At 38.9% G+C, this 13107-nt stretch overlaps 2 protein-coding genes across 3 annotated transcripts in view; both read right to left on the reverse strand.

Moving 5' to 3' along the window:
• Nucleotides 1-512: 512 nt before the first annotated feature.
• Nucleotides 513-3658, reverse strand: LOC138205048 (tripartite motif-containing protein 16-like). Its single transcript, XM_069160699.1, has one exon. The coding sequence runs from the start codon at nucleotides 3656-3658 to the stop codon at nucleotides 2009-2011; it is 1650 nt and encodes a 549-aa protein (XP_069016800.1). The 3' UTR covers nucleotides 513-2008.
• Nucleotides 3659-9263: 5605 nt separating this feature from the next.
• The window catches only part of atp8b1 (ATPase phospholipid transporting 8B1), a 33755-nt gene continuing 29911 nt past the window's right edge, over nucleotides 9264-13107 (reverse strand). For both annotated transcript variants that reach the window (XM_069160712.1, XM_069160703.1), the window contains 2 exons: nucleotides 11873-12003; nucleotides 9264-11413 (listed from right to left, as the gene is read on the reverse strand). In XM_069160712.1, the coding sequence (XP_069016813.1) occupies nucleotides 11180-11413; nucleotides 11873-12003 (365 nt within the window). In that variant the 3' untranslated portion in view covers nucleotides 9264-11179. The remainder of the gene's footprint in view (nucleotides 11414-11872; nucleotides 12004-13107) is intronic.

The following is a 13107-nucleotide window of genomic DNA, read 5'->3' on the forward strand; positions in this document are numbered from 1 at the left end:
TCTTACAAAATTTCTATAAAATCTTATTTCATTAAAATGAAAGTAGATTTTGGGTTCACAATTACAGATTGCCATTTATTTAAAATGCTTTCTGTCCTCCTAACCTCTTTGGATATGTCTTACTTATAGTATTCACTTTTTAAATAATTTAATTATTTATAAAACAAAACAAAAATAAAAATGGCACACTTGGGCAAAATGAAGAGGCTTTTTAAAAAAAAAAAAAAAAAAAAAAAAAAGGACAGAGTGAGAGAATGGTTGGTAAGATACACGTAAGAAAGATTACAAGATTGAAAATACATATAAGAGTGGTGTAGCTTTTCCCATAAATCACATTCTCACTAAATGTTGAAAAGCCCTGAAACTGCTCCTCCAGAGGAAGATGCATGAGAAGACATTAGTGATGAAACCTGTTCCCACAGGTGACCTGACTGACACCGATCTCTCACTGGAGTTAGAGCCAATCAGAGCAGAGCTGAACGAGACAAACACAATCATGCAGTGACACCCAGTGGCTGCAAACAGTACTGCTTTATTTTAAAATAAAGGCTGCTGAGGCTGCGGCAGTTCACTAATATCGTGTATAACAGAATACACTGACAATTCCATAGAATGTTACCGTAATATACTCAGCAATGTCTGCAGTCAGTGTTCACAGTCAGACACAGACACACTTTATATACTGCAATTACTGCAATTAATGCCTTATCAGGAGAGATGTTTGCACAAACCTGTGACCATTAAACAAAGAACACATCTGATTCATCTAAATATGCATGAAATAATACAAAATACTTATCTATACCTAAATACCTATCACTAATATTTGGGATGGAGACATGTATTTTTCCCTTTATTTGCTCCTATGCTTCAAAGTTTTAAATTTACAATCAAACAATTCACATGTGGTTAAATTAAATATTTCCGATTTTTTTCAAAAGGGCTGTTTGGATATATTTTTGTTGGACACATTTGTTGCACACTTTGGTGTTCTCTAATAGTCCAGTTTAGTAGCTGACTTTGTTGCAAATCCCTTATATGCCTGCATGTGTCTTCTTTGGTGATGCTCTGCCAGGCATGTAGCACATGGTGGTGGGGGTGTTGTGGCCTGGCCTGGCCATGAATAGTTTCCCACAGATGCACTTTTCTTCATTGATGATGTGAGTGCTGATGAATTCTGAGACGCATACAAAGAGGTAAAATTCTTAAAAAGCCAAGTCAGTCACCCGATTGAAGTCCAGCCAAGCATGCCTTCTAAATGCTGAAGAGAAAACAGAGGGGGGCGAGGCTTAAAACAAGCAGGAGCTGAAGATGCTGCAGTGGAGGCCTGACAGAGCATCACCAGAGAAGATACTCAGCACCCGGTGACACACAAAGTAACAAACATGAGTGATCCAGGGAAACTGTGGTCTCATCAGTCTTCAAGACCTTTTTTCTAGAATTCTGGGGTCACTTTCTCAGAAAATGGTAATCTGGCCGTCCTGTTTTCTGTGGCGTTCGAGTGTCCACACCTGCCTCCTGGAGAGAGTTTCTGATCTTTCTGACTTTGAGGGAGTTTTCCTCATCATGGTGAGAATTTCATCTGTCATCAGCGCTGGATGTCGTCCTTGGTCTACGAGTCTCTTTGCGAATGTTGAGCTCATTTTCTCACAACTTATTCTTATAGATGTTCCTAAAAATTGATTTTGGTTAGCTGTCGTTTCAGTGTGATTTGTTGCAACCCTCCTCTATCCCATTCACCCCAAGTTTTCATATCCAGTGCGAAGGTCCAGCTCATCAGAATCATCACATCTAGATGCAAACCGAAAACTTTCACGTTTCTCCTCTTCTTCATGCATATAGCAATAAAACAAATATATATTTATATATATTTTCACTCATGTTGAAGTTTCTCGTGATTTATATGCCTCCACTGTTTGACGATGAGGTCATCAGTGAAAAATGCAGAAAAATCCCAGCAAACAGATGCAAGCAGAAAAATTGTATCCACCCACCTGATCATTTCTGTTTACTTGAGCTTAACTATGGATCCGAAACCAACAAAAAATCCGGCATAGAGCGGCTGAGTGAATGTGGTCTGGACTCTGTGGAGGAGAGTCATGGTGTCAGAGACGCTGTAGAAGCACAGAATACCTGCTCTGTGATCCAGGTACACTCCGATTCTGGAGGACCGAGCGGCTGAGATGGAAGTTCTGATGTTGTTATGTCTGAATTCAAAACGATTCCTTAAATAATATAATGCCCAGGATCTGTCATTGCATCCGAATCCAATTTCACATGTTCTCTGTGTCTCTGTAACTGCTACTGAAACTGCAAACCCGCCCCAAAGCACCTCCCAGTAACACCGTCCAGTCAGACTCTCTTTACTCAGGACTTGAAGACTATATATATTAGAATCTACTTTGCTAGATTGTAACTGCAGTAATAATCTCATTCTCTGTATTGGTGAATGTTCCATCACAATGACTTTTCTGTTCCCATCAGACAATATAATTTGTCTGTTTGCAGTAATTGGATCCAGTGTGATGTGACATGAATATTGAAGGCATTCAGCTCTGGTCTTGGGCAGTAAAACGTCCAGCTCAGTCGCAGTCACTGAGATCTTGGTCAGTACGTCACTAAGGATGTCCTGTAGTTTATCTCGGGCCTCTGACACAGTGGCTGCCACATCGTCAAAGCACAGTACAGGACAGATATTGATGCTTGGTGAATCTTCAGAGTCAGGCAGATTTGACAATGAGGGAAAATTGTGTAGAAACTGAGCGTGGTCCTCTGTGTGTGAGAGCTGCTCCAGCTCAGCATTTTTCCTCCTCAGCTCATTGAGATCCTGCTGCAGCTTCTTCTGAAGCTCTTTAACTCGTCTCACCTCAGTTTCCTGCTTGGATCTGATCTGCTGCTTCACATCAGAGCTTCTTTTCTGGAGCTCAGTGAAGATCTTCTCGCTGTTCTTCACAGCTTCATCAGCAGACTGATTGAAAGTCTCCACCTTCTGCTGAAGCACCTTCACCTCTTTCTCGCTCTCCTCGATTCTCTGCTGGATTTTCTGTTGACTCGGCCCGAGTTCTCTCTGCCTCTCAGCCCTTTCTGCTGCAGCTGAGACGGTGTCGTGACCTTTATGTTCATCCATGGCACAGAGAATACAGATACACTGCTGATCAGTGCGGCAGAAAACCTTCATCACCTCATTGTGATGAGAGCAGATGTTCTCCTGAAGCTTCTCGGAGGGGTCGACCAGCTTGTGTTTTTCAAATGCAGGAGATTCATAGTGAGGCTGGAGGTGTAGCTCACAGTAAGAGACCAAACACTGCAGACATGACTTGACGGCTTTCAGCTTTCTCCCAGTGCAGACATCACAGGCCACATCTGCAGGTCCGGCATAGCAGAGATCAGCTGGAGCAGCTTGGAGTCCTGTCTTCTTCAACTCCTTCACTAAATCTGCTAACATGGAGTTTTTCACCAGGGCAGGCCTCGGTGTGAAGGTCTGTCTGCACTGAGGACAGCTGTGGATTTCCTTCTGATCCTCTTCATCCCAGTGGACTTTAATGCAGCTCATACAGTAGTTGTGTCCACAGGGAAGAGTCACTGGATCCTTCAGTGGATCCAAACAGATGGAACAGCAGAGTTTTTCCTCGTCCAGTTGAATTCCTCGCTGCGCCATTTCACCTCTCAAAAACAGTGATTGTGAAATAGTTTCACTTTCTAATAGATGAAACTAAACTGAGCTCTCATTCGTCATGTTCAACCACTGATTTACACTGACTGTGGGTTGAGAGCATTTGCACTACCCGATTCCTTGGTTAGACCCATCTGTGAGCTTGCAGATCTGTGAAGGGTGCAGGAAGCAGGAAACATGTGGACTGAATGGGAGTGGCTGTTGTTGAAAGCAGGAAGAAGAAGGACGGCTTATCAGGCTTTGATTCATCACAGGAGGAGGAGCGTCTCAAACAAGACTGTTTTTGTAGCTCTTATTTAAAGAGCGTGAGACACCAAATTAGATGAATTGCACCTAAAACATACACAACCAATACACACTGTGTAAAATAGTCAAAGTGGACTCTCTGTTCATTTTATTATTACACTCTAACACAACCACACTGATCCTGGATGCATGTTCATCAGAGAGAGCATCCAGATGATAAGTGGCTACAGCAGCCTTTTACAGTGACTGCACATTAAAACTCTTCGATGGTAATTTTGTTTCCAGACTGAAGTCAGTGATCATAGAGCACAATCTCTCCTTCATTTCCCCTTAAAGTATTCTTTTAAACTTCAGCATGGCAGCCTGTCAGTAAGAGAGCTAGTCAGGGAGGGGAAAAAATGAAAAGTTGGTATTTTCTCCAGAAAATTTAGGTTCCCTTTTTGTTTGATTTGTTGTGTCTTTCTTTCACCAGCAGGTGTCTCCCTTGGCTAAACTTTCCCTCTGAGACAGTTCTAGTTCCCTGTCACAGCAGTCATGTTCGTGTCACATGATCTCGGGTCATGTCTCAGTCGTTGCCTAAAATTGGGTAATGAATGATTAAAGTGGGCATCCTTTATTATAACATTTCTAAATTTCTAATCATTTCACATTCCATACTTCAAACAATTACAGTCAATCATCTGGACGTCCTGCAGACCTGAAATGTTTTCAGGACATCCTCTGTATTGTGACAAAACTTTCGATCACTGCAACCAATAGTCAATTTAGAAGTCCATCACTTTGTATTTTTCAAAACATAAAAAACACTTAACATCTATATGTCCACAAATATTTGTTCAAATGCTACCAAAATTGACACGGACATTCTTTGGATACTACACATAACATGTTTTTAAACGGGTTAAATTATGTCAAATGGTGAGTCCACAGTGATATTCAATATCTTCCTGTGATTTGTACTGAATACACAACAATTTCTATATCTCTAAATGTTTCCTCAAATTTCACCAAAATATTTTAAAGACACACCTGATGTCATCATAATGATATGTACGTTTTTCAGAATTTCATCAGCAACATTTTGACTTTTAGAAGCGTTTAAAGTAACTACGACTAAAAACTACTCCAGTTTAGCGCATGTAATATCATTCCCTCAACTTTCTAGACGGTTGTGCAAATGCATGTCTCCCCAGTGACACAATCTGCAAGTCACCTTCTCTGGTAGTCAGAAGGTTCATGGTTCATGGGTCGAGTACAACTTGTCAACAATGCTGCAATGTGTGCATATGGTGTAGTTTCATGTGCTTCTTGTCAACAATTCTGGAGCTCTGACTTTTCTTGGACCCTGATCACGGGCGCTTGAAGCTATACTTAAAATTAAACATGTCGAGTTGTTTCACATTTAAAACTTCAAAAAGTTGCAACAAATCACCCCCATGTCCTACAGAGCGGATTTTTTTTCTAGATCAAAACTTTGGCTCACTGCAACATATGGTCAATTCACAAGTCTGTTACTCTATATTTGTTAAAATATGCTAAATCAATTTATAACTCTACAAATCTTTATTCAAATGTTAGCCAAATTGACACAGTCATTCTGTGGATACGCGATAACACCTTTTTAAAGGGGTTCAGTTTGGTCAAACAATGAGTCTGCAGTGATATTCAATATCTTCCTGTAATTTCTACTGTACACACAACATTTTCAACTTCCCCAAACATTTGATGAAACTTCACCAAAATATTTGACATCACCTGAAATCAACAGAATGATGTGATTTTTTTTTTTTTCAGAATTTTATCACCAAACTACCTCTTTTTTGGTGCATATAATGTCATTCCATAAACTTACCAGATGGTTGTACAAATGCATATTTTCCCAGTGGAGCAGTCTGTAGGTCACCTGCTGTGGGGATCCAAGGTTCATGGCTCAAATCTGCTGAGGGACAACTTGTCAACAATGTTCAAATGTCTGCATGGCGTTTGCTTTCATGGACCCCGATCATTATTCCTCATTATTTTTGACTTGTCACAGTAAGAAAAGCACAGGAGCTACCAAAACCATCAAGAGCTCTGTTCAATTCAAGTGTCCCGGTAAGCCATGACAGAGTCTGTGAGCCAGCATGAATAACAAGAGGACCCTGAAACCGAATTCAGCTGTCACTTACTCTATTTTTCTCCTGAGTTCTTTATTCTTCTGACATGTTTAACTTTGTTCTGCTCGTATCTTGTTCCTTCCAATCTAGTATTACACTTTCTGTCCTGTGTTCACCTCTTGTAGTTTAGGAACCGTCTATTGGTGAAACTCAAACGTGGGCCTGGTACACATGTAACCTCAGGTTCACAAGTATGTCAGTGTGTATTTCACATGAACTAGCAGCAAACGTGCAACTCTGTATCATGACAAAGTGTGTAATACACCCTTAGTCCACTAGTTGGTACCGTGTCACTTTTGTAACTGACTGAGTAAAGTGTCTCAGGCTTGGGCACCGAAACTATACTCAGGTGTGGAAAAAAAATCATTGTTTGGGTTAAAATTTTTAATTTAAAGTATGTAAAATTACGTACATCACATAAATGACTTAATATGCATTACATGAGTTAAATATGTTGGCTCAATTAATTTCAGTATTTAAAAGAAATCAACATTGTTACTTTCTCAGACTGAAACACCGGCCTCCCTGGTGAAAGTCCTGTGTTTGTTCCTTCCATCCACTTCCCTGTGTGGACTTTATCATTCTTTTTACTTCATCACATGACCTCCGTCACATGTCCCCTTCTTTAATCCTGGTCTCATACACGTGTGTAATCTCACACCAAGGTGAGTCATTGCTTGACTATCTATTTAAACTTTTGTTCTATCTGAATAATGAACTATTTCAATTCAAATATATGTGAATGATTTGACCTTAAAGTTTCTCTGACATTTTCAGAGATGTGACCATTCACAGGCGAGAAAAACCTGATGCCTACATGTCCCACAATGCAGTTCATTCACAGCCAGATCATGCTGAGATTCAGGTGGAGTAAAACACTGAAATTCTCAAATAAACTCACGAGTAATCAGTTCTTTGGGACAAATTTATTTCATCCATGAATCCAGTGGGTAAATACCAAGACATTGTTTCCATTCATTTCATCCACCATCAGTCTGTTAAATGAGTTTGTCTGAACTGTACAAATAGATTCTCAGTGTTGTCCCAAGTGATTATCTGTTTAGTCGTGACAATATTAATACATTTCTACATCTTACAAGCATTTACAAAGTGAAATGAACAAAAAAATTATCATCAACTACAATAAACTGGAAGCTGTGGTAAAGTTGTGTTTTCTATTACTGATCAAAGGTTTCTATTGGTCGTATGTATGCAGGTTTAACAAAAGGAACAGAAATATTCCAGCAACAAAACAAATACAGAACAAACAAAAAAATCATACAGAGTTCATCTTGTGTGAAAAATCAACAAAAACAGAAGAAAATCTTTCTGCAGAAGGTTCTCAGTCATCCAGGACATCGTCAATCTAGGTTCTATCCCAGAACAACTGGACTTCTTGTAATTTCTTGAAGTTCCAGGTTTTAAGTTCTTTGTAAACCAAGAAGTTATAACCTGGAACTCCCCTTCAGTAGGTCAGATCTGAAGAAATGTTTTGGATGAGAGGCCAAACGTCTTCAAGAAAATAAAAGAAGTCCACTTGACTTTGGATAGAAAAAAAAATTCTTTAAAATTCCTCTTTAAAATTCTTCTTCAAACATTTATAATTAGAGGCTTCGCCGATCTTTCAACCTTCAAATCCCAAATGAAAACCCTTTTTAGAGCTGCTTCTAATGTGTGATTCATATTGTTTTACCTTTATTAGCGTATTTTAATGTGACTACCGTTGTGGGATTCAAACTTTTATTGTGTTGCTTTGATCATTTTAACCTGGAAAGTGAGTATCTTTAAAAGCATTATACAAATATAATCTATCATCATTATTAATTGCATTACTTGTTCTGGTAATTTAACTCTGCGATATCGAGCTGGAGACTTTGAAGACTGTTTTTTGCTTTACCAGTAGAAGTTTCTTACTTTACTGACCTTATCTGGGCCTTTTTTAAAGTTCTTTAATATTTAATACAATACAATCATTTCCTGTCTTAGTTTAGTATGCAACCATTATCCCATTTTTTATATTCTTTCATTTAAAAAAATGTTTACGCCTGCAGTAACTCAAAGAGTCATCAACACTGTCTGACTGATGTTTAGGAAGTGCAGAGCAGAAACACTCCGGAGGGATTAAATAGATGTTCTTTAGCTCCTTTATAACGTCAGCCTAGTTGAGCTCACGCAAATTAGCAGAGCGATCATACCCATAAATACTAAATCCGGCATCGAGCGGCTGAGTGAATGTGGTCTGGACTCTGTGGAGGAGAGTCATGGTGTCAGAGACGCTGTAGAAGCACAGAATACCTGCTCTGTGATCCAGGTACACTCCGATTCTGGAGGGCCAAGGACCTGAGATGGACGTTCCGATACTATTGTGAATAAATGTGGTACAATTTTTCACAGCCCAAGATCTGTAATTGTTTCCAAATTTACTTTCATCTCCAGTTCTGCTAATGTCCTCGTATGTGACTGCAATGCTATCACTTGTTGCGTCCACCTCCCAGTAACAACGTCCAGTCAGACTCTCTCTGCTCAGGACTTGCTGCTTTTCAGTGAATCTGTCAGGGTGTTGAGGATACGACTGTATTTGTCTCATCACTGTAGCTTTACTTTTCCTCTCAGATAATAACAGCTGTGGGTGTGCAGTGTTGGGATATACAATGGGGCCATTCTTTCACTGACTTTTACTTTTAATATTCTAAGTTTTGCAGCTAATTCTTCTGTACTCGTGTAAAATGTTGAATACAGGTCTTTTATGTTTACATAAGGATGATTATCATTTGCCCCTTCCTGCAGGTGTGCAGTTATAGAAGATTTAAGATTGTTAAATAAAAAAAAAATTAAAAAAAAAAAAAATATATATATATATATACACAAAATTGTATGTATTTTCTGATTTCCTAAATCCACTACTAAATGCAAAGAACTGTCACTAGTTTTTACGGTGCAACAAGTTCTCTGTCTTTTAAAAAAAAAAACTAACATGTTAAAGGGAAGTCAAAAACAATAAAAGAGAGAAAATCCAAAACAAGTTCAGATTATTTTAATTTTCTTTTGTTGTATCACCATACAACAACAAAGAAAATTAAAATAATGTGTATTGTGTATTGTGTGTTGAGCCCATTGAAGAGCAAGTTATATTTCACAACACAATATGTTAAAGTGTCACAAACATTAGGTAATGTGGTATACTGGTAGTCTGTGGACTCAAATTATTTATTCAAGACAACAAATGTAGTTTTTTGAAAATACAAATTAAAAACGTACAATGTTTCAAGAACTTGATATATTTGATCACGTTGATTCCTTTATGAAACAGAACTTGTTTTGGCCTTTGGTTGACACATTAGGCCTCATTAATGGAGAACAAAATCATACTAGGGACTTTTCTCTATACAGTAAATCGATTATTATGAATTGTGATATACAGAGTTATAATCCACAAACAAAAAAGTCCTTCTTAATGATTGATTCTTTAAGGTGTGTGTGTGTGTGTGTGTGTGTGTGTGTGTGTGTGTGTGTGAGATAAAAAGTGTACAATTTTAGTCTCGGTATTTTATAGTATTGTCAATGGTATCATAAACTTTTCAATATTAAAAAGACCCAACTGTTAATTTTTTTCCATAAATTAAATACATGGTTTCAGATTGCTAAATGTGCCCTTGGCTTTTATTAACAACCACATGATAAAATACCATCATATGACAGAAACCAACCTGCTGCTGGTACTCAACATGCCTCCATTCACTCGGTAATAAAAATACATTATCTGCAGACGGTAACACACGCATGAAAAAGATACAGTAACAGTCAGAAGAGGGATTATTGTCAGTTTTGGCTTTGCACTGTCTCGCAAATATCCTAAATATGACTACAGACAAATGTCTTCTTTGGGTTACTTGTAAACAATCAGCGACACACACAGAAAATTCTAATTTTTACACTGAAGCAACTTGTGATTTACTTTTCAGAAAGTTATGAAAATTGAAAGAAAATAATAAACTACTAAGACATGATCAAATGAATAGAAATATAAATAAGGATCCCTTGAATTTTTTGCAAGAAGAAATTGGGACACTGCTGTGTTCAGAAAGAAACAAGAACTCTTTGCAGGTTCCCTGCAGTTTGTTCACAGCACCGTCAGAAAATTAAAAAAAGAACAACATGTGAGCAGAATCCAGCTTTGAAAGAGGTATTTAAAAGATTTTAAGGACAAAGTCCCTCAAATTAATGATTAGAACACACATCTGTGAGAGTTTACCTGGAAGGTTTGATACAGCAGAGAAAAGATCACTATTCACAAATTATTTTTAAATTAAGACACACTTTAAAACATCTGTCCACCTTGCATAGCCTGGCATAGTAACAGCCCCATTATTTAGAATAAAACTTTTTCCTGTTCAGTTTTAGCCCACTGTTTCACTGTGAAGGAAAACGTTTCTGTTCAACAGACGGAAAAAAACTACACTCAACAGATGTCTGATTTCATGTAGAACGGATAAATTAACTGGAATATTGTTTTAAATTGTAATAAAACAGTAATAAATGAAACGCTCTGCAGACATCAGGCTAAAGCTGTCAAAACATTTCATATTCAACAGCCGTTGGGCTGAGCTGGGATAAACTGACTAAAAATAACGCTTTTATTTTTAAAATCCTGAGTAAAACAACATTGTCGGTCACACAGACGTTGTATGACCTGAAACCACAGTAACGGCGGTCGTCTCTTCGGTGAGTTTTGTCTTTTTTTTCCTTTTTTATTTTAACAGGGAGAGGTGGAACTGGAGCCAGCGGAGTCTCAGACTGGAGGAAAACTACATTTAGGTGTGCTTCATCTAACTTTTCTACAAAACGCTGGTGGTAAACCAAGTTCCTTATTTCATTTCTAAAAGTCCAGCAACTGAAGGATCATTTATTTTCTTTGAACACTCTTCAGAGGCACTTGAATTCCCCAAAGAGAAATGTCCCTTTAAACTGATGGCCAGACAGATGTTCTTCTTTTTAGCAGCAGCTGCAGAGAATAAAAATGAAGATAAACCAAGCGCTCCTCACACTCCCAGGTAATTACAACCCCTCCGTCTGCAGTTCTGCTCCACATCACGCTCAGCCCCCCTCAGATGTTTTCTGCCTCTCTCTGGGGAACCTCCCGGATGCTGTCCTGGGGTCCACCGCGGGCCGGCGGGCGCCGTCGAATGCTCCGCCCGGATGAAATGAGGTCGGCGTAACCACGGGAGTGAGAGAAGGCGTACGCAGATCGGCGGGAACGCCTGCCTCGCTCGAAGGCAGACGGCTTCTTCTTCTCCCCCTCCTCCAGCTCCATCTCATACTTCTTCCTGTTTCTCTGGACCTGGAGGATGATGGGAAATAAGCAGGTAACATTAGAGAAACACAGTTTTGTCCTTCTGCCCATTTGATAAATGGTTGCAGGAATACTTCCAGTTTAATGAATTTAAAAGTTAAGAAAGTCAATTTCCATGTATGTCTGCTGCTTAAAAGAGAAAACAATAACACTTCCATGAGATAAAAAAGGATTTGATGGACAATACATGTGGAATATAAATAATATTTCAGTACATTGCTTTCTTCACATTCTTCTGTGATAGAGGCTTTTATAGAGCTGTTATAATAACTTCAACGTAATTATATTTAAAAAAAAAAAAAAAAAGGGTAAATATGATGCATTATTGTCACAATGTTTTCTGTCAAGCATCATATCTCTTCTCTCCTAAGAAGTCCCATCAACATTTCCCAGAGAGGGCTCATGCTGGCTGGTGGCAGCAGCAGGTCCGGACGCCAGCGGTCTCACCTTGTCTCCTACAGAGGGCCAGATGGTTTTATGGAGGAACTGGATGCAGATGACAGGCAGCAGGCTGATGCCCACCGTCAGGATGATGGTTAACCACAGGTAGGGCTGACGCAGAGCATTTGACGCTGCACCTACAAACATAGAACCCACACAAGTTAATGCAATAGAGAAGAGGACGGGTTTTGATGTGGAGCCCCAGACTTTTTTCACATGACTAGAACCTTTCAGACATGAAGCTCTTCTGGTTGAATTACCAGTGCAAACACACAGAACACTGTTTCTGTGTCCATCTTTTGGATTAAAAAAAAAAAAAAAAAAAAAAAAAAAAAATCAGGTCGATTTACATTGTAGACCAAAATGGTCTTATAACAGAGAATTTGTGGAATGAGAAGCTAAAAAAAAAAAATCTTGGAAAAAAAGGGAAAAGACCAACTAGAAAAGCAACAGATAATAGAGCCCTCTTCCAGGAAGACAGACATACATACAATAGATATACAATGCACAGTGTGATAGGTGGCATAGATACAGACAACACAAACACAGTTTTACAGAGTGTGTATTTACAGTGAAAACGTCTACAACTACAAGCCCCGCGGACTTTGTTGCTCACAGTGGCTGTAATAAAAATTCTTTAATTAACACGCTGCAATATGCCGACTTGTGCGAGGGTTGATCCTAAACTTCCAAGACTGCTGCTGTTGTGCATGCACGATAAGTAGCACTGTGACACACACGGAGCGGGGGTAAGAAGGAAGTTGTGTCACACAGGTATTGATGTTGATCAAGCGATTAAACTTGGAATTATTCCTCTTAAAAAGGTCAAAGCTTCCCCCTGCTCCATGCATGTCACAGTGCTACTTACCGGTCAAACACAACAGGGGAAGTCTTGGAACTCTGTGATGGACTCTTATATAAAAGATGTTATAAAAGTATAGTTTTTTTCAGATTAAACTGTCCTGTTTGCGCTCTCATTGCTATTAGTCATAGTTTGACAACAACAGGCCCCCTTTTTTTTTTTTTTTTTTTTTTTTTAATGGAGATGAAAGAAGAGTAGACAAACACTACTGAATTTATGCTGCTCCATGTCTGCTGAATAAACGTCAGTGTTGTCTTTGCAGCTCGTTTCTGCCCCCAAGTGGCCCGAAAGGTAATTTCCTGCAGATTTAAGAAGCAACTCCACCTGAAAGTGCTTGAAGTAGAAACTCTGAAGTCAGACAAGCCAGTTAATTGTTTGT

This window comes from Embiotoca jacksoni, unplaced genomic scaffold (assembly GCF_022577435.1).
Source record: "Embiotoca jacksoni isolate LCO1_2020_lvr unplaced genomic scaffold, fEmbJac1.0.p SCAF_10, whole genome shotgun sequence".
Taxonomy (NCBI): Eukaryota; Metazoa; Chordata; class Actinopteri; family Embiotocidae; genus Embiotoca; species Embiotoca jacksoni.

What these genes read in the sequence shown, in the direction of transcription:
- LOC138205048 (XM_069160699.1), bottom strand. Translation starts at nt 3,658, where the DNA reads ATGGCGCAGCGAGGAATTCAACTGGACGAGGAAAAACTCTGCTGTTCC.